Source organism: Nomascus leucogenys, chromosome 8 (genome assembly GCF_006542625.1).
Source record: "Nomascus leucogenys isolate Asia chromosome 8, Asia_NLE_v1, whole genome shotgun sequence".
NCBI classification, from domain to species: Eukaryota; Metazoa; Chordata; class Mammalia; order Primates; family Hylobatidae; genus Nomascus; species Nomascus leucogenys.
The window spans coordinates 51,538,010-51,559,480 of NC_044388.1; the positions used below are offsets into that span (position 1 = coordinate 51,538,010).

Sequence of the window (21,471 nt, forward strand, 5' to 3'; positions counted from 1 at the left end):
CAAAAATAAATAAATTAAAAAAAAATACTCAACAGACAGTAGCTGCCACTTTTGAGGATGGAATGCTGGTATGGATACAGGTGAATAGGGCCCCCAGAGGACATTGGGGCATAGCTTGAAATTAGGTCAGGCAAGTTGCCATCTGTTCCAACTTTCAGCACCATTATTATTTGTGTTATTTTTAAATTTTTTAAGAGAAGGTCTCGCTCTGTTGCCCAGGCTGGAGTGCAGTGGCCCGATCATAGCTCCTGGCAGCCTCAACCTCCTTACCTCAAAGGATGCTCCCACCTCAGCCTCCTGAATAGCTAAGACAACACCACTATTAGTGTAGGTATGTGGGCATATTTGGGTTCTCAAAAAAAATAGAACCAACAAGACGTATATGTGTGTATGTATATATAGGTAGAAAAACGAGATTCATTATAGGGAATTGGTTCATGGAGTATGGAAGCTGACAAGTCCCAAGGTCTGCAGAGTTAGTTGGCCAGCTGGAGACCCAGGAGAGCTAAAGGTGTGGTTCCAGTCTAAGTCTGAAGGCCTGACAGCCAGGAGAGGTGATGGTGTGGTTCTAGTGTGAAAGCCAGGAGGCTTGAGACCTAGGAAGAGCCAATGTTTCAGCCTGAGTCCAAAGGTAGGAAAAAGCCAACATCGCAGACTGAAGGCCAAGGAATTCCCTATTCTCAGCCTTCTTTTTCTACTCAGGCTTTCAGCAGATTGGACGAGACCCACCACACTGGGGAGGGCTTCTGCCTTATTCAGTCAATGGATTCAAATGCTAACCCATCCAGAAACACCCTCATGAACACACTCAGAAATAATGTTTGACCAAATATCTGGGCACCCTGTAGCCCAGTCAAGTTGACACAAAGTGTACAGTCACGGGGTGAAGGGCTGATGGATGCCATCTCTGCGGAGTTCTGGGCCTTGTGTTGGGTCCACCAGAGGGTGTGCTGGCAGGCTGGCAGCAAGGGATCAGGCCTGGGTTGTCCATGCAGTGGGCTAGTCACTGTCCTCGGTCTGGACCACAGAAGGGAAGGAAGGGCCTCTTTCTGCCCCTTCCTTGGCTGTTTCATCTGGGCCACCAGAGGTAAGATGGCGCTAGTCCTCCCAGGCAGGCCAGTGGGGGCCTTCCCACTAGGTGGAGTGAAATGAATTGGCTTAGGTGGAAAAGATTCACACCAGTGACAATGGTTCGTTTTCAGCTCTATAGAAAAGTGAAGCCAGGTTCTGGTGGGGAGGCAGATGCTGCAGGCAGCCAGGGCTGCAGCTTCCGCTCTGGACTGCCTCCAGCCTGGACGCAGTGGTTTGCCTGCTCCTCTGCTACTGCCCCAGGTGACAGTTCCCCACCACTGGCATCCCAGCCCTCCTCTTCCCAGTGCTGCTTTCAGTTCCTCCCAGCTGCTGCTCAGGTGGAAGGGAAAACCGTCAGCTCCACACGCTGCTTGCGGGCTCGTTACAGGATTTACTGCACACAGAATTAGCCAGTTCTCATCAAGTTGAGTCTGTTGTATTAATATTTCAAAAACAGTGTGGTCTGAACCTTTCCAGACAAATCTTACCTACAAGATTATATTAAAACCTCTCTTAAGAGAAGAAGCCTCCAGTTGGAGGTGTTGTGTTAGCCAACAAATGTAGATTAATTGTGCTCCCCTGAGTCAGTCATTGTTTAATATGCTGCACAGATTAACACCTTAAGGAATTCTGCACATTGTAAAGTACAATACAAATATGCTAATAAAATAACAGCAGACATTTATTAAGCTTACCACGTACCCAAGGACCCTATGCTGCATACATTGAATCTACTATCTTATTCATCCTCAGAATCATTCTAAGGGGTAGATTCTATTACTGTCCGCATTTTCCAGATGAGGAATTGTGACTCAGGGAGATGGATGTAGCCTGTCAGTGTGGACTCTGTGCTGGTTAGACAAAACATGTCCTGGCCTGGTAAAGCCAGTGTTTTCCTCCAACGATGATGCCTCCAGTTTACATCCAACTGTCACAGGAAGAAAGCTTTCCTGCAGTCCAGGGCCCGACTAGTTCCCCACAGTCACAGCAGATTTGGAAAGGCTTTATCCTCCATACACCACTTAAAAGCACCCACCCAGCAGCCCGAGGGTCCTCTAGCAGCCCACTTCAAGCCGCCACACTGCCCACAAAGTAGCCTCTGGGGCAGTTTTGCCTCTAATGCTTGTGTCTAATGCTTGAGACATGGTTGCATTTGAGAAATGGAGCCTCTCAGTGAGCTGTTGCCCCCACCATCCCCAAAGGCCTGGTCAGCCCTAACCAGAGGAGAGCCTGGCCCGCAAGGGCAGCCCCAGCTTCATCAGCAGCAAGGAGCTTGTGGTTTGACCGCCATTACCTGTTTGTTTGTTTGTTTGTTTGTTTGTTTGTTTGTTTGTTTGTTGTGAGATAGAGCCTTGCTCTATTTCCCAGGCTGGAGTGCAGTGGCAGGATCTCGGCTCAGTGCAACCTCCACCTACTGGGTTCAAGTGATTCTGCCTCAGCCTCCCGAGTAGCTGGGATTATAGGCATGCACCACCATGCCTGGCTAATTTTTGTATTTTTAATAGAGATGGAGTTTCACCATGTTGACCAGGCTGATCTCGAACTCCTGACCTCAAGTGATCCACTTGCCTGGGCCTCCCAAAATGCTGGGATTACAGGCGTGAGCCACCGTGCCCAGTCTAGTACCTTTTTCTTAGGTGGGGCTTTCTAGAAGAAGCAGAATGAAAAAGAATATTTAGTTTCTGAATAAAAATGGGCTATTGGCAACCAGGTTTGGATGTCATCAGAAGGAATGCCTGAAGAACTGATATGCCATGTTGCTGCCCAGTTTCACACTGGAAGAGATCCTGTGCAAAGATCCAGAGGCCTGCTTTGGGTTCCAGTTAAAACAAAAGTACATATTGGCACCCTACGGATTACAGACTTACTGATAACTTTATGGATTCATAGATCAAGTTTTGTTACATTGATCCAAGGTGAAGGCACGCCACAGCCGGTTACTTGTGGCCTTGTTACTGTCTGTGACTCCCTGAGTTACAGATGAAAGTTCAGCTAAAGACGAAAAGGGCTCCAGGCGGGGCAGGAAAGGTAGCATCGTGAGGCCAGCATCTCACCTATTACATTTTGACCTAAAAGAGCTATATCAACAGAGGTAAAGTGACCCATACATTTACCTTGGGGTTAGACAGCTTCTAGTTCCTTGAAATATCTGGAATCATGTCTCTTTCTGAAGGTGCCACATGCAATGAGGAACCTGCCCTGGCAGAGAACTCGTGTTCATCCTCTGAGGCCCCTTCGTTTCCAGCTGAGCCATGTGTTTAGCAGTTGGGGGTTTCCTACTAATTTTTCGGAGAATGTTATTGTTTGAAAAGTGCTCTCCACAGAGCATGTGATTAGATCTTTTTGTTACTTAGGTGAGAATCTAGGTCAGCTACAGAGCTCCTGTCTTGCCTTGACAGCTAATATTCGTGCCCATCTATTGTGGTCCTGTTCCCAAAGAGGAACACACAATAGAGTTTCTGTGCAGTGAAACCTGTGTCAGACCTAAAGGAGGCAAGGGCTGCTAAGGAGCTTGAAATGACCCTTGAAAGATACCAAGGAGAACAGTTGTCTTCATACTCTCTTCTGTCTCTCTGTCCCATCTGTCCATCCATTCATCCATCCAGCATTCAGAGCAGGTCTCCCATATTTTAATGAAGGGAACCAAATTTTTATTTCCCCAAGATCTAGAGATTAGGAAGAGTGCAGACAGTGCTGAACGGCTAGAAAGAAAGGATTCCCAGTGAGGGTCTCCTTCCTTCCTTATGGGAAACCAACAAATCATAGCCAGATGGGCTGGACTGTCTACAGAGGAAGACTTCACATGTGGCAGGCTGGGGATTCCCTGCCTCCCGGTCCAGCTTAGTGCAGATTAGGGGATGCAATTTAGCCTATACGTGACCTTCTGTGACCTCTCAGCATCCTTGGCAATTGGTTCTTTCCTGTTCCCTGAAAACAAAGGCCTTGAGTGTCCCCACAAGCCCTGTTCCTTGTGTAGGCAACTGGGATCCTATCTTTGGGGTGGGTGCAACTCATCCTCCTTTTCTGAATAGTGTTGAATTTAGAATGTTCTGGTTGGTAGTAATAGCATTACTAATTGTCCAAGGCCCTCGGAAAGCTCCCAACAATATGTCTTCCATTCAAGTTGATTCTCTTGGTACCCCATTCCCACCCCCAATGTGGTGGCTGAGTTGGAAGAGGCCCAGCATCTTCCAAGCACAGCTCCCTGCCCCACAGTTCCTCCCTCGTACCTACTGAGGTTCTGAGCTGTCAGCCCCCCAGTATTGAAAGTCAAAAAATGAGGCAACATAATGCATTCTGCCCTAATACTGTCCTTTTAATGTCCAGTTATCATTGTAGACAAAGTGGCTTAAACTTAGGCTTTCATCCTAGAAGCTTTACCACCTTTACTGTTTCTATACTTTCATAGCTAATAAGTCAAATGTAGAACGAAGAGAAGGCTGCATTTATTCAGGAAACTGTAAACCTGTCCCATTTGATCACAGTCCTGTTGAAGAAGCCTTACGAGGACAGTGTTTGCCACAACGCTGAGCCGTGACAGCTGCAGCAGCGGCTCCTGGAGCACAGGGCTGCTGGCGTGGGCTCACCACCCTCACAGCCATTTGTCTGGCGGCTTGTATTCAGAAGTATTTGTTCAGTAATCCAAAAATGGAAGGGTGATTTGGAACCTTGAGCAGCAGGCTGGGGGAGGCTGTGAATTCTGCTTTGCATTTGCCCACTACATCAACACCCCAAGAAACTCACCTGCCCCATCCCAGTGCATTATGAACATTTCTTATTTTTATTTTCTTACCAACCTTCTCTCTTAAAATCAGCTTCATTAAAATGGATTTTTCTAGAGTAACCACCAAATCACCTCCCCTACTCTCAGTCCGTTTTCCAGTCAAACCATTTGTTACTTGATTCAATTCCAAATATAATGTGTGTCTGCTACTGTTAAGTCATTGCCTTATAGTCAACCTCAAGGGTGGTCATAAACTCCAAGAGTTTCACGTTTCTGACTATATTTCTTAGAAGGTTGATGGGTTACATTTTTCTCCTCGATAGTGGTCACGGGGGAAATGTGGCAGTTTTTCACTTTAGATGTTGTGAAATGTTGGGGAGAGTGAGGGGTTTGTTCTTAAGTGGTGTGCCATTGACCCAAAGCGTTTTTTCTTCCTTTTTTTAGGCTGCATTTGATGCCAGAAGGCAAACACAACCTGCATTTGCGTTTTGCAGATGAATTCAACAAGTTAGCAGAAGACTTCCTACAATGAGAATGCACACTGGAGTCGGTGGTTCCTTCGTGTGGGGTTTGATCATGTTGCTGCCTGTTACCATGATACCTTTGAAACTCTCCGCCTTTGAAACTTTCTACCCCTCCCTTCAATCTTATCCTAACCAAATGAGAATAATGACATATTGAAAACAGCCTCTAGCTTCAGGCTGGGCACCGTGGCTCACAGCTATAATCTCAGCACTTTAGGAGGCTGAGGTGGGAGAATTGCCTGAGCCCAGGAGTTCAAGACCAGCTTGTGCAATATAGGGAGACTCCGGCTCTACAAAAAAAAGTTTTTCAAAATTAGCCAGGCGAAGTGGCACACATCTGTGGTCCCAGCTGCTCAGGAAGCTGAGGTGGGAGGATCACTTGAGCCCAATTCAAAGCTGCAGTGAGCTGTAATTGCATCACTGCACTCCAACCTGGGCAACAGAGTAAGACCTTGTCTTTAAAAAATAAAATAAAAAAGGAATAAAGCCTCTAACTTCAATAGCTATGAAAATTAAATCCGATTTTTTTTTTTTTTTTTTGAGACGGAGTCTCGATGTGTCACCCAGGCTGGAGTGCAGTGGCGCAATCTCGGCTCACTGCAAGCTCCGCCTCCCGGGTTCATGCCATTCTCCTGCCTCAGCCTCTCCGAGTAGCTGGGACTACAGGCGCCCGCCACCACGCCCGGCTAATTTTTTTGTATTTTTAGTAGAGACGGGGTTTCACCATGGTCTCGATCTCCTGACCTCGTGATCCGCCCGCCTCGGCCTCCCAAAGTGCTGGGATTACAAGCGTGAGCCACTGCGCCCGGCAAATCCGATTTTCTAACATGAAGTTGTGACAAGTTATACCATTGTCTTACCAGGTGAATTCCTGCCATAATTTATTTTCGAATAAATTTTAGGTGGAGAATGTGTAGTGTTAATGTTGCAGATGTTAAGACATCTTGAATTTATACTGTACCTTTTATCTGAGAGGTTCAAGCTTCACTTGTGTTTTTATTTGTGTTTATCTATCATATTCAAAGAGAAATAGGGAGAGTCCGTGCCCAAGGTCCTCAATTCTAAGATCATAGAATGTCCAGAACAGCAGCAGATAGGGGCAGGTCTGCTTTACCCCATATCCCTCTCCTGGTTCACTTTTGAGAGATGAATACTTTGGACCAGTAAAGGTAAACAAAATATATATTTTCATCACTCTGTATTAAAAGGGCAGGAATGCTACTAATTAAAACACTAAAGCAGAAATCCTACATTGCTATTAAAATTAAACTTTGATTACCACAACAGTAACAAGTTAAACCTTGAAACTTTATACTTATGCATTTAGAGAAAGAATAAAATTATTTGAAGTGAGAACAGAGACAAGGTTTTCTACACATGCTTTTTTATTAGTATAGATACCTTCACAGACAATACTGTAATTTTTAGAGGAGTTCCACATCGTTACATCAACAGTGAATTTCTAACAGAGGCAAAACTGAGCACCATAGTTTACAAGTAGAAAGACCATGCTTGAGGACAACAGAAGTTCACTAAGGATGCACGATTGAGCTGAGTTGTTCTTAAGCCTCGTCCTCGCCCTCCTCCTCCTCGAACTCCCCTTGTTCGTCGGCCGTGGCGTCCTGGTACTGCTGGTACTCAGACACCAGGTCGTTCATGTTGCTCTCGGCCTCGGTGAACTCCATCTCGTCCATGCCCTCGCCCGTGTACCAGTGCAGGAAGGCCTTGCGCCGGAACATGGCCGTGAACTGCTCCGAGATGCGCTTGAACAGCTCCTGGATGGCCGTGCTGTTGCCGATGAAGGTGGCCGACATCTTCAGGCCGCGGGGCGGGATGTCACACACGGCCGTCTTCACGTTGTTGGGGATCCACTCCACGAAGTAGCTGCTGTTCTTGTTCTGCACGTTGAGCATCTGCTCGTCCACCTCCTTCATGGACATGCGGCCCCGGAAGATGGCAGCCACCGTCAGGTAGCGGCCGTGGCGCGGGTCGCAGGCGGCCATCATGTTCTTGGAGTCGAACATCTGCTGGGTGAGCTCGGGCACCGTGAGCGCCCGGTACTGCTGGCTGCCCCGGCTGGTCAGGGGCGCGAAGCCGGGCATGAAGAAGTGCAGGCGGGGGAAGGGCACCATGTTCACCGCCAGCTTGCGCAGGTCTGCGTTCAGCTGGCCCGGGAAGCGCAGGCAGGTGGTGACCCCGCTCATGGTGGCCGACACCAGGTGGTTGAGGTCCCCGTAGGTGGGGGTGGTCAGCTTCAGGGTGCGGAAGCAGATGTCATACAGGGCCTCATTATCAATGGAGTAGGTTTCATCTGTGTTTTCCACCAGCTGGTGGACAGAGAGGGTGGCGTTGTAGGGCTCCACCACCGTGTCTGACACCTTGGGTGAGGGCATGACGCTGAAGGTGTTCATGATGCGGTCTGGGTACTCTTCCCGGATCTTGCTGATGAGCAGGGTGCCCATCCCGGACCCCGTGCCGCCCCCCAGAGAGTGGGTCAGCTGGAAGCCCTGGAGACAGTCACAGCTCTCTGACTCCTTCCTCACCACATCCAGGACCGAGTCGACCAGCTCGGCTCCCTCTGTGTAGTGGCCCTTGGCCCAGTTATTCCCGGCTCCGCTCTGGCCTGCCGGAGGGAAAGTGAACATTAGACACTAAAACATAAGGAATTTCAAAATCTGTCATTTTGACTATGGAGGAGAAGGTAGGACTGGTCTTAGACTGGCAGACTCTTCTCTTTTGAATACTCTTCTTTTACCTGAAGAAATATTTATCTATGTCAGTGACCTCAAAAACACTGGGGATCATAATAAAGTAAGAAGTAAGTTTAGCTCATCTGAGGCTATTGATTGAGGAAGAAGATAGGGTTAGAAAACTGAATTGGTTCTGAAATATATCCTTTTTTTTTTTTTTGAGACGGAGTCTTGCTCTGTCGCCCAGGCTGGAGTGCAGTGGCGCGATCTCGGCTCACTGCAAGCTCCGCCTCCTGGGTTCACGCCATTCTCCTGCCTCAGCCTCTCGGAGTAGCTGGGACTACAGGCGCCCGCCACCATGCCCGGCTAATTTTTTGTATTTTTAGTAGAGATGGGGTTTCACCGTGGTCTCGATCTCCTGACCTTGTGATCCGCCCGCCTCGGCCTCCCAAAATGCTGGGATTACAAGCGTGAGCCACCGCGCCAGGCCTAATATATACATTTTTAAGAGGCATTCTCTTTATACTCAAGTACAATTAAACAGGCAAGGTGAAGGCAGTGTGACCAGCAGAGAAGGTGGCCTCAGCATCTGTCTAGCTCTGGTCATAACCTGTGCTTTTGGCCCCTGGCTCTTTGAAGTCCTTTCAAGTTGCCTATAGCCTGTGAAGCCTGGCTTGAAGCTTTTCCTTGCTCTTTCTTCCTTCCAGTCTGAGGCTGCTCTGCAATGGGAGGGCTGCAGCAGCCCTCTGCAGCCTGGCGTTGATCTGTGAGCCATGACCGCCCATAGGCTGCGTGGAGCTAGGCCAGGACTCGGGGCTGCCGTGGACAGTGTCACCTTGGCACTGAACACTAAGAACTGTGCTTTGCAGGGCTGTTAGGAAGAAGGTGTGTCATTTGGCCAGTTCCCAGTGATCATGACTACATACCGAACACGAAGTTGTCTGGCCTGAAGATCTGGCCGAAGGGTCCAGACCTGACGGAGTCCATGGTGCCAGGCTCCAGATCCACCAGGATGGCCCGAGGTACATATTTGTTACCTGCAGAAAACGAGAACTGCCTCAGACCTGTGCTTGGGGAGCGACTCACAGCAGCATTCAACTCTAGCATCTGAGACAAAAGGAGAACAGGAGATTTTCTGCTTTTAAGAAAAAGGAGGTCCTGAGTGTGCTTAGCCGTGGCAAACTGGCAGGAATCTTACGAAACCACAAAGCATGTTTTTCCAGCAGTTGGCATTTGAAATGAATATGCAAGAAGCATGCCTTTGTCACGTGCATGTTCCTAGGATGTTTCATCTCCCACATCATGGAAAGCAAGGATTCCTGGGCGCACACATCCTGCTACTCACCAGCAGCCTCATTGTAGTACACGTTGATTCTCTCCAGCTGCAAGTCACTGTCTCCATGGTAACTGCCTGTGGGGTCGATCCCATGCTCATCGCTGATGACCTCCCAAAACTGAAATGAAAAAGGAACCACACCATGGCCCGGCATCCTGAATGTCACTAAGGATGTCCTTGTCCTCCTCCCATGTCCTTGGAACAGGGGCTTTTGTGGTCAGTAAATGCTAGAGAGAGAGAGCAAAGAGCTGCACCCCCTATTTCCTGCAGCAGCCGCTGCTGAGGGGCTTGAAAATCTGCAGAGCATCGGCCATATTATGGGGATAGACTGAAAGGCTGGGAGGGGCCCTGGAGGAGGAGGGGACACAGCAGATGCCCTTTTAGGGAGAGGGTGGGGAAGAGTAGAGAAGTGGAGAAGGGGTACAGGGAGGCTCTGTCACCCCAGGCAGGGCTGAATGCCATTGCATCCGGGATGATTGATGGGTCGTGGCAGGACCAAGGACAGGGGGACCCACTCTGTGGCTGCCTCCAGGGAACAAGCTCTCTTGGCACAGATCCCAGGCACCCCTGCAACAGTGCAGGTTTAAGCCACCGATCTACATGCTGGCACTGACCACCGGAGGGACTGAGCGAAGGGCAGCAGGAGCCTGGGAGGGCACCTGGGCGGCAGTGGAAGGAGCTGGCCATCGTGAGGGCGCTGGCTCCATTGTGAATTTGCGGCAGGGAGGGGGCGGGGAGGCTGGGTGGGCAACATGGCGGTTCTCAAAGAGACCACGTCCTTGTACTGGCGCCCGCCCCCACCCATGCACCAGACCCGCTGCTGCCTCCCACACAGCGGTCGGTAATTGCAGCCCCCACCCAGCGCAGTCACCTGCCGCCTCGGGGACTGGCAGCAAGACTATCGCGTTGTATGTCATCATGTCAAGACAGTGCCCGAGCAAGGGAATTTGTCTAACACCCTCGCCTGTACGACCCCAAGGGAAGCCTCTGTTACATCTGTCAGTCCAGTGACACTGCATGTTTTCATTCAAACCGTAGAGAAAAATATACAAATTAAATTCACATGAAGCTAGCGCAATAAATATGACCGTAGCCCCGACCCAAGTTTCTGAGACAAATACACCCAGGGGAATGCCAACCGCGTCCCGCAGAAGGGCTGTGTCCCAGGGAAATCGAAAGCGCCCCGATTAAACGCACACACAGCTACGGCGCTGCGGGCATCCTGGCGGGTCATGCAGCCTCCCAGGCCCCGCCCGGCGGCCTCGCCGCAGAATGTGCACCCGGCCAGCCCGGGGCCGCCGCGGCCTCCAGCCCCCGCCCCGGCCCCAGCCCGCACCCGCGGTCCCAATCCCGGGCCCCTCCGTGGCGGTGAGCCCACCTTGGCGCCGATCTGGTTGCCGCACTGGCCCGCCTGGATGTGCACGATCTCGCGCATGGTGCCGGCTGCGGAGCGGGTGGCGCTGGCCCTCGGAGCGGTGCGCGGCGTGGACCGGCGGGCTGGGCTGCGCAGAGACCTGCCGCCGCCCCCCAGCTCCGTCTTTTATACCCGGGGACCCGCCCTGCCCGGTGACGTCATGACGGGCGGGGCTGCGGCCGCGGGGGCGGTGCGGCTGGGACTGCGGCACCGCGAGGGGGAGCCGGGGCGCGGTGCGAGGTGTGGGGGCGCTCGCCCTATTGCTGCTGCCGCTGGGTCTTGAGTGGGCGGCCGGCCCCGCGGTCCAGCGGTGAGTGCGGTGCCCGGGCCTCGGGCTCAGCCGCAGCCCCCTGCCCGATCCACGGGCGCGGGCGACCCCTGGCGCTGGGTCCTCCGCTCACGCCGCAATCCCCACCCCGACCCGCCCACTCTGGACCCTCGAGGGGGGCTGGGGACCGGGGGCCCCGGAACCAGGGGGAGGGGCTGCCTCGGAACAGGGTCCTCGCCTCCTAGGGACGGGAAGAGGCGTCGAGTACCCTTTGGAGGTGGGAGCTGGAAACTGAAGACCCATTTGCAGTGGGCTCTCCAGCGGGTGGCAAAGGTTTCCCGCATCCTGGGCAGGGTCTTGGACGCCGTTTGTGGGGGTGGGGTGGGCAGCGTGGAGAGGAGTGGGGGGCCACGGGGAGCCGACGGGCAGCTGCCTGAAAGGAATGCCAGGACGGCGGGGTGGGCGGCCTTTCGCCCCTGCAGGGGAGGAAGATGGCTTGGTCGGGGGCGGGGGTTGGGGGGGCTAGAAAAGGGCTGGATTTGTCACATGTCCGCTTTGGGCTCCTGCGTCCTTGTAAACGCCTTTTAAATGTGGAAAATTCTGCGTGTTTGTGTGTGTGTGTGTGTGTGTGTGTGAGGAAAGACAGGACACATCTGCCACGTTGATGTGTCAGCTGATGGCCCTGCCCCTTACACCCCTTAGGTCGCCTGATCCTCACAGAAGCTTTCGGAGCTAGGCTGTCCAGTTCGGTAGACCCTAGGCATGGTGGCTGCTGAGCATTGAAACGTAGGTAATCTGAACTGAGATGTGCTGTTAAGTGTGAAGTACACACTGGATTTTATGGGCTCAGTAAGTTAAAATAATGTGAAATATTTCATTACTGATTCTTAAATATTGATGGTCTATCAAAATAATAGTGCTTTGGATACATTGTGTTAAATGACTTGTTTTGAAATTAGAAAATGTAAAATTACATACTTGGTTTCCATTTGCTGCTCACTTACGCATATTTTTGTGGACTACCACCGGCTTGTGGCAAGCATTATTATTACCCCAATTTCATAGCTCAGAAAGCGAGGTTGAAAGACCTGACCAGCCACAAAGCTAGTAAGGGAAGGAATCTAAAGTCTTTGCATAAAGAAAAAGCCCAGGTGAGTTTTAAAGGCTTGGGTGGGCTGTGGTAAGGACCAGCCTGAATTATTAACAAAGATGGCCCTGCACGGTGGACTAGGTAACAGGGGCCTGGAGACTGCCTTTGGTTCCCAGCACATTCCAACTATATAATTATGATAATTACAGGTGCCTCGGAGCTGGCTTTGTGGTAGGAAATGAGAAGCCATATATGAAAGCACATTGAGTTTATGGGGCAAAAATGCCTCGGTAAAACCCAAGGTGATGGGCCGGACGCGGTGGCTTACGCCTGTAATCCCAGCACTTTGGGAGGCTGAGGCGGGTGGATCACGAGGTCAGGAGATTGAGACCATCCTGGCTAACACAGTGAAACCCCGTCTCTACTAAAAATACAAAAAAATTAGCCGGGCATGGTGGCAGGCGCCTGCAGTCCCAGCTACTCAGGAGGCTGAGGCAGGAGAATGGCGTGAACCCAGAAGGCGGAGCTTGCAGTGAGCCGAGATGGCGCCGCTGCTCTCCAATGTGGGCGACAGAGCCAGACTGCGTCTCAATAAAAAAATAAAAATAAATAAAAAATAAAAAAACCCAAGATGATGCTGTCATTCCTAATGTGCACCCTACCTGCCACCTCAATAGTTGGTCTGTATCGGAGGTGGAAACTAAGGCCAGATGTCTGTGAGTAGCCTCTTAGGCCAAGTTAGGTCTTAATCACCCCAGCTTTAGGAATCGCCCAGCATGCTCCCAGCATGTAGGTAGGCAGGTGCCTAGTGCCTCTTCTCAGGGTGGGGACAGATTTCCTAGAATTTCTCCTCCTCTCTCCCCTCTCCCTGCTGCTGGGCCCCCAGTGGACAGCCTGTCCCTCAGATGCTACTCCCAGGTACCCAGGGCTTGGCGTCCACCTTCTCTCCACCCCCACCCCAACTCTCACATCTTGGCTCTTTACCACCAGCCGGAGCCTTCCAGAACCTCTCCAGAGAATGGCTCTCCTTGGGGTAGCTTCGCTCATTACACAGTTCTGAAAAGATTTTTCCAGAGATAATTGCTTCTTGGCCTTTGTGTTTTAATTCAACGTGAAATCTGAGGCCAAATAGGAGCAGAGGATGAGACCTGAAAGGGACAGCACTGGGGACCCCTAGCAGCTGGGCGTTTCCCGGCCTGTGGAGCATGTGCCCACTCTGCTGTTCCTAGCTCAGTCCTCCAGCAAGTCACTGCACCTCTCTGAGCTTCTCTCACCATATCTGAAGAATGGAAATGAGTTTTTCTTACGTTGGGAAGCTGAGAGGCACTATGCGTGAACTGGACATTAGTGAGCGCACAGAAAATAAATCCATGGCAGCGTTCACGGGCGCAGGCCAGGCACCTGTCTGCTCTGGATCGCTGGCAGTGAATGTTCTGCCCAAGTCGGCCTTCTCCTGCCTGGCAGCTCACGCCCAGCCTACTTCTCTCTGACGCGCTCCTCCCTCGGTGCCGCCCGTGATGTGTGTTAGTTTATAATGAGAGAAACTCAGACGCAGAATTTTAAATAATGCCTGCCCTGCCTAAGGTGACTCATCTGAGGCTGTGAGTTCCTGCTGTCCCCTCCCTCGTGGCAAGTGTAGATATCCCCAACCCCACCTCGCTGTCACTAAGCAACTCGACCTTGTACAGCACCGATGCAGATAATAACAGGAGGAAATGGAGCCTGCTAATTCTCCCCTTCCCTAGAATAGGTTTTTGAGGACCAGTCTCTCCCCTTTCATCTATTTTTCAGTGTCTAAAGAGGAGCAGCTCCACTGGCTGTTGGGTGGGCCAGGGATGGGGAAGGGGAAGAGGACCAACCTCCTCCAGCCTCGTCACTTCCTGCTTTAGACAGGATGCCACTCACAGTGTCTGAGCCACCCCTACCCTGAAGGCATCATTGTCGGGGCGGGGGTGGGGGGGGAAGGGCAGGCGTAATGACAAAATTCAGACTAGAGAATGTGTTCCCGGTAGGAGGCTGAGCCACATCTGTCTTTTACAAAAGGACAGAAGCTCTTACCCTTTTGCCTGCCCTTCCTGTCTCCTGCTTCAGAGGGCGGCCCAACAAGAAAGGTCCTGGTGAGAATGTTCTAGTGAAAAGTACCCTGTAAATATGTGGTGTTATGATAATATCGTTACTGTTCACTGATGCCATCTCTAAGGGTGACAGTTACGATCTAGTTGAAATAGATTTAGTTGGTCCAAGTAAGAGTCCTGGAACTTCAAAAACACTAGTTTCCTCTGCACAATGATGAAAACCCAAGGACCATCCCAGCAATACAATTGTCTAAATTTGTATGGAACAGTCTTGCATCCTGTTTGTTTGTGCCCTCAGAGAACTAGCCGCACCCTCCGCTCCAACTTCTCTTTCCCATGAAACTCATCCAGTGCAGCCCCTGTCTGCTATTTTTTAAATAAAGGCATCTGCTTATGAAGATGGGAGAATTTTGTTCAAAGCATTTAAGGGGATGTAACCTTTTCAAAAGGTTACCTAAAATAAAACAGTCTGAACTCCAATTAAATTTAATTGTAAAATATCAACCCCACCAAAGTTTACAATTTTTTTTTTTTGCATCAGATGACTATAATAATACAGAGTAAATATATAGAATATTTTTAGCCACTTTCTGGAATGGGCCATGCCCAGAATGTGACATTCATATTACAAGTGTTGATCTGGGGCCTTTCAAAACTGAAGATGTCATTTTTTTTTTTTTTTGAAACGGAGTCTCGACCAGGCTGGAGTGCAGTGGCATGATCTTGGCTCATTGCAACTTCTGCCTCCCAGGCTCAAGCGATCCTCCCACTTAAGCCTCCTGAGTACCTGGGATTACAGGCGTGCACCACCATGCCTGGTTAATTTTTGTATTTTTAGTACAGACAGGGTTTCGCCATGTTGGCCAGGCTGGTTTCAAAGATGGTATTCTTGATGTCAAATTCTCATTAAGCTATACCCCCCCCAATTTTTTTTAAATACATACAATGTACACAGCAATTATATATACATATATCTTTTTTTTTTTTTTTGAGACGGAGTCTCGCTCTGTCGCCCAGGCTGGAGTGCAGTGGCGCCATCTCGGCTCACTGCAAGCTCTGCCTCCCGGGTTCACGCCATTCTCCTGCCTCAGCCTCCCGAGTAGCTGGGACTACAGGCGCCCGCCACCACGCCCGGCTAATGTTTTTTCTGTATTTTTAGTAGAGACGGGGTTTCACCGTGGTCTCGATCTCCTGACCTCGTGATCCGCCCGCCTCGGCCTCCCAAAGTGCTGGGATTACAAGCGTGAGCCACCGCGCCCGGCCTCATATCTTATATACATATTTTCTGATTATAAAATTAGAAACACTTAGAAAGTACTAAAGAGCACAAGTGTATCCACTGTTCTGGAGATTTTTTTAAATGCTTGATGTATTATATTCCTTTTTGTTTTTCCTATTCATGGGCTGTTTAGGTGTTTTTGTTCCTTTATAACTTTTTTTTTTTGCCTTCAACATTATGAAGAAATACTATATCTTCTTCTGCTATGACTTAAACATAATCTCACAAATTCTCAAAAATATGTAACCTACTCCCAACTATCATTCTCCCCACAATCTGAGGCGTCCAGACCACACTGAATTATCTATAGAGCAAATTCATCTCTGCTTCCCATGACTAAGGCCATTTAGAGGACTCAGTGCCCTCCTGCCGCGTTCCCTGACTGTTGAAGAGCACAGGCCCTAGAGTTGATGGACTGGGTGCTAATCCTCACTCTGTCACTTCCTAGCTGCGTGACCTCGGCAAGTTACTTAACCTCTCTGCCTTAGTTGCCTCATCTGTAAAGTGACAGAAATAATAGTACCCGCTTCCTGGGGTTGTGATAAAGACTGAATGAATATGTGAAAGCACTTACAATACCACCTGCCCCACAGGTTATATAAATACTAGCTATTATAACTGGTTAATCCCGTCCTCCCCCGCCCCTCCCTTTTTTTCTCCCTCCTTCCCCTCCCTCCCTGGAGCTCTTCTTGAATCCGGACTCAACTCCAGCGCCACTTGCGAGGCTCCGGTGCGGTGAGACTGCGGTGTCCTGGCCGCACGCTCTTCTGCACACAGCTCCGCACTGCACTCCTCGCCCCTAATCCCGAGGCTGGCGCAGCAGAGTGAGCGAGCGCAGGATCGCTAAGCGCGAGCCGAGGCGCCATCGGAACGCTCTTGCCCCCACCCAGACGCCGAGAGTCTGCAGGTCCAGGGCCCCTCTGCACTTTCCAGGGCAGAGGGCGCTGGGCGGCGCGAGGCACCCGGGAGAGCCGGCTCCGTGGCTTCCTACTACCTGACTCCTGACCACCTAGTTCTGGACCCAGGCTTCTTCACCCTCCGCCAGGTCTGGGCTGCCAGGGACTCGCGGTGGGGCCGCCACGCTGCCTTCTCCTTCCTTCTGGAGCGCCCGGGCGCGCGACCCGCTCCGTTTCACGCTCTAGTCAAACGGTAGCTCGGGAAAGGCTGAGCTTCGCCCCCTCCCCGCGGTGAGAGCGCGGCGCGGCGGGGCGGGGCCTCCTGCGGGCGGGAGAGGCACTGGGGTCCCGGGGCCGCGGCGCAGAGGGAGGGCGAAGCTGCGCCCCCTGGAGGCCCTTGCCGCCCCGCCCCGCCCTAAGACCCGGGTTCCGCCTGGAGGCCGCCACCGCCCCTCCTTGCCTGTCGCCGGCACCGCCTGATCCTCTGTCTCAAGATCGGACGGCCTTTGCAGCGGGAGCAACAACCAACCCCACAAATTCATGAAATACTAGGCGGGAAATGCGCTCAAAATAGGACTTGCCTTTTATTTTTTGTAGCTATAAGAGAATATCGAAGTACTTTTTTTTTTTTGAGATGGGGTCTTGGTCTGACACCAGGCTGGAGTGCAGTGGCGCGATTTGGGCTCACTGCAACCTCCGCCTCCGCCTAACAGCCCTGTAGTACAAAAATAACAACAGGGAACATTTGAATGGGGATGGGCTAATTTTGTTAAATTTACTTTTTCATGCCACCACATTTTGTTGCTAGTGTTAATGAAATGCCACCAATGGCTGGCAGCTAATGAAGTGCTGCTAGTGTATATATTCTGTGTCTCTTCTTAATAAGGAAGAACATTTGTTACTTCCACTACCTAAAGTTTGCCCGGCATGGTCAGTTTTACCATTAGTCACCACAAGCACAGTGCTAATTAGTTTTCCAGACCTAAGAAAACGTTTGAGATCAGGGTTGGGATGTGGGGGTATAGGGGGAGTGATGACTCCAAAATAAAAGGAAAATTGCAATAGTAAAATGAATGTTTATTTGTCTACAGAATATATCATGTCAATTAGTCAAAGACAACTCAACTTTTATATTGTAATGTATAAATTATAATTAATGTAAAAAGTTGAAATAGAAAATGAAACATATTTAATACGATATGGGACAGTTCCTCTAAAAGAGTCCCAGTGACCTCCAGAGCTGGAGCTGGCTCCATGCATCACCCACTTTTAGTATCATTTTCTGGTTATCAAGAAATGAGTAGAATTTTGTTTGAGACCGAGTCTCACTGTGACCCCCAGGCTGGCACAATGGCTCGATCTCAGCTCATTGCAACCTCCGCCTCCCGGGTTCAAGCTATTCTCCTGCTCCAGCCTCCCAAGTAGCTGGGACTATAGGCGCCTGCCAACATGCTGGGCTAATTTTTGTATTTTTAGTAGAGACAGGGTTTCACCATGTTGGCCAGGCTGGTCTCAAACTCCTGACCTCAAATGATCTGCCCGCCTCAGCCTTCCAAAGTACTGGGATTACAGGTGTGAGCCACTGCGCCCACCCAGAATTTTTTTAATAACTGAAAGAAGGAGATTAAGGAAAATGGAGACAAATATGCAGGAGAAACACCCTCTGAGGGCGATTTAACAGAGCAGCTAATTTGGAAAGGGGAAGGGGAGGTGCTCCTTGAGTGCCCAGTTTCCTTGGGAGGAAATCGGGTATGTGGTCAGGGGTTGTGGGCAGTTATTCCCCTCGTTGAGCCTCAGGGGGCTCACAGGCCAAGAGCAGCTTGGTTGCTGTACATGGGTTAGGGGAAGAGGGGAGAGTTAGGGTGCATGATAGAATAGAGAGGCAATATGCAACTGGATATTTCTATGTACTTGGTCTTTCAAAATTCAAAATTTGTTAACTCATGAATACTTGTATACTGACATAATTTACAGACGCCATTTAGGGTTGGATAGTTTTGTAATTAATGAGGCATTATGAATCTCATTGAGAGGCCAATACTGACTCTGTGAGTGAAAAAACACAAATTGTTTTTCCTCGGTTCTCACAGCACAACAGCCAACACAGAAGACTTCTGTGACCCAACGTGTAGGGGTGTTTCCCCATACACCAAGCAGGAAATCAATTCTGCCGTAGACACCAGCTGGGTGTCCTCAACTTCCATTCCATTCTGACACCATCTACCAGCAGATAATGTCAGATCCCACAGGCTGAGGGCTCAGTCCCCCAGGCTCTCCCCACCACCTTCAGATGCCAATTGCAAGTGCCAGGCTGTCTTACCTGTGCCTCTGACCAACTGGCTATAAATCCGGGATTCCAGGGTCTCCTCCTTGGGAATCATTAACCACTGGTGATCAACTTAACCTTCAGGCCCTCTCCTCTCCAGGGAGGTTAGGGAATGGGGCTGAAAGTCCCAACCCTCTAATCATGCCTTGGTCTTTCCAGTGCCAGCCCCATCCTGAAGCTACCTAGGGGCTGCCAGCCACCAGCTGACTCATTAGCATAAAAAAGACATCACTTTGGAGATTTTAAGGATTTTAGGAGCTGTACGCCAAAAAACAAGGTTGAACATATACTTCACAATATCACACTGACGTTGGAGAAATGAAGCTGAAAACAGCATAGGCTGAGGCCATCCATGGTGGGGAAAGCCCAGGCTAAGGATGGGAAGAGGGAGTGAGGACAGAGGCTGAACGGCTCTGGAGCTGAGTCAACAAACGAGCTGCTAAAAATGACCAGAGATTAATGCAAGAATCAGAATCTGTGACACAATCTCAGATCTGGCTGAAAGGCCTTGATGGGGAAGCAGGACGAAGAGGCTAGGATGTATATGTCAGAGGTAGGTTACAAGGAGACCTCTGCCCTGCAGGGCTGACTCAGAGAAACCCAGGTTGCTGCTACTCTGAGCCCAGCCTGAGAAAGAAATTTCCACTGTAGCTACCTGCAGTTGTAAACTTAGCTTACCAATCCAGAACTAGTCCTCAGTGACATTGTAAGGGTGGTTACATCTCCTTTTTGTTCTGCGAAAGGAAAATAAAAATCTCAGGGCCCCAAACTCATTAAGTCAAAGGGAAAAGCTTGAGAACTGAGTCATGCAAAGACTGCCTTCCTTTTGTTCCTAAGCAGATAGCTACAAAGATAGAAGGCCACAGACCTCCCTAGGGGACCTTCCACATGATTTGCCCATGATGAAATTCCTTGTAGGTCCCTAGATCTTTAGCCTATAACAGTTCTGTTGAATTTCACCCTGACAATGTAAATCCACAGCTCATCTTCATAGGTAAAGGACAAAGACAGGACTAGATCCTCCCTCCGCTCACTAGAGACAAATGCATGTTTGGCTGCTTCCTGTACTCTGTGATTACTTTATCTAATGTAAAACTGCAGATTCACTGAGACAAATGCATAATTGACTGGCCTTCTACCTCCTCCTTTCACATGTAAAATGTGCATTCTGTGAAAGCTGATCAAAGTCTCAAAAGAATGCAACTGCTCTCCTTTTATCTACCCGCCCATTTTTTCTTTCCTCTTTCCCCCACTGCCACTCTTTCTCTGTTAAATATTGACGTCTCCAGACCCTTTTTGGAAAAAGCGCAGATCACAGATGTTCCCATGGTTTTGTGTTCTTTATTCTCCCTGACTGAGTCTTCAACCTTGGCAAAATAAACCTCTAAAATGATTGAGACTCACCTTGGTCATTTTCTTTGATTTAGAGTTCTTTTATGCCTCTCATTATCCTCCCACCATTTTGGGCAAACAGGCTCCACCCCCTTAAATTCTGTACTCTAAGGACATAATTTTTTTTTTTTTTTTTTTTTTTAGGCAGAGTTTCACTCTTGTTGCCCAGGCGGGAGTGCAATGGCTCAATCTCAACTCACTGCAACCTCCACCTCCTGGGTGTCAGGACTCTGAGCCCAAGCTAAGCCATCATATCCCCTGTGACCTGCACGTACACATCCAGATGGCCCGTTCCTGCCTTAACTGATGACATTCCACCACAAAAGAAGTGAAAATGGCCTGTTCCTGCCTTAACTGATGACATTATCTTGTGAAATTCCTTCTCCTGGCTCATCCTGGCTCAAAAGCTCCCCTACTGAGTACCTTGTGACTCCCACCCCTGCCAGCCAGAGAACCCCCCCCTTTACTGTAATTTTCCTTTAGCTACCCAAATTCTATAAAACGGCCCCACCCCTATCTCCCTTTGCTGACTCTCCCCGCCTTTTTTCAGACTCAACCCGCCTGCACCCAGGTGAAATAAACAGCTTTGTTGCTCACACAAAGCCTGTTTGATGGTCTCTTCACACCAACGTGAGTGAAATTTTGGTGCTGTGACTCGGATTGGGGGACCTCCCTTAGGAGATCAATCCCCTGTCTTCCTGCTCTTTGCTCCGTGAGAAAGATCCACCTATGACCTCAGGTCCTCAGACTGACCAGCCCAAGGAACATCTCACCAATTTTAAATCAAGTAAGCGGCCTCTCTTTACTCTCTTCTCCAACCTCTCTCACTATCTCTTAACCTCTTTCTATTTCAATCTTGGTGCCACACTTCAATCTCTCCCTTCTCTTAATTTCAGTTCCTTTCCTTTTCTGGTAGAGACAAAGGAGACACATTTTATCCGTGAACCTGAAACTCTGGCACCAGTCACGGACTTGGGAAGACAGTCTTCCCTTGGTGTTTAATCACATGGGGATGGCTGCCTGATTATTCACCCACGTTTCAGAGGTGTCTGACCATGCAGGGATGCCTGCCTTGTTCCTTCACCCTTAGTGGTAAGTACTGCTTTTCTGGGGGGCAAGAACCCCCCGACCCCTTCTCTCCATGTCTCTACACTTTCTCCACTTTTCTGGAGGGCAAGAACCCCCCAACGCTTTCTCCCCGTGTCTCTACCCTTACTCTGCTTTTCTGGAGGGCAAGAACCCCCCGACCCCTTCTCTCTGTGTCTCTACCCCTTCTTCTGCAACACCGCTTGGCCCCAATACAAACTTGACAATGGCTCTAAATGGCCAGAAAACGGTACTTTCGAGTTCTCCATCCTACAAGACCTAAATAATTTTTGTCGAAAA

The 21,471-nt window shown here is 49.9% G+C and overlaps 2 protein-coding genes and 1 long non-coding RNA gene across 6 annotated transcripts in view; 2 read left to right on the top strand and 1 right to left on the bottom strand.

Annotated features, from left to right (window-relative positions):
- BPHL (biphenyl hydrolase like) overlaps positions 1 to 5,785 on the top strand; it is a 36,939-nt gene extending 31,154 nt beyond the window's left edge. For 2 of the 3 annotated variants that reach the window (XM_004088721.3, XM_030817247.1), the window contains exon 7: positions 5,240 to 5,785. In XM_004088721.3, coding sequence (XP_004088769.2) covers positions 5,240 to 5,327 — 88 coding nt within the window. In that variant the 3' untranslated portion in view covers positions 5,328 to 5,785. The remainder of the gene's footprint in view (positions 1 to 5,239) is intronic. The other variant, XM_030817246.1, reaches the window with a different exon arrangement.
- A 901-nt stretch (positions 5,786 to 6,686) lies between these two features.
- Positions 6,687 to 10,885, bottom strand: TUBB2A (tubulin beta 2A class IIa). Its single transcript, XM_003272203.4, has 4 exons — positions 10,724 to 10,885; positions 9,355 to 9,463; positions 8,936 to 9,046; positions 6,687 to 7,942 (listed from the first exon to the last, which is right to left on the bottom strand). Exons 1-4 carry the CDS (start codon positions 10,778 to 10,780, stop codon positions 6,882 to 6,884), a joined length of 1,338 nt encoding a protein of 445 aa, XP_003272251.1. The 5' UTR covers positions 10,781 to 10,885; the 3' UTR covers positions 6,687 to 6,881.
- A 56-nt stretch (positions 10,886 to 10,941) lies between these two features.
- Positions 10,942 to 20,273, top strand: LOC115836338. Of its 2 annotated transcripts, none has more exons than XR_004031335.1 (3): positions 10,942 to 11,304; positions 11,730 to 11,813; positions 20,234 to 20,273. It is a non-coding gene; the product is annotated as an uncharacterized LOC115836338 (long non-coding RNA). The 2 variants fall into 2 exon arrangements; XR_004031336.1 differs by having other exon boundaries at positions 10,942 to 11,069.
- Positions 20,274 to 21,471: the final 1,198 nt, after the last annotated feature.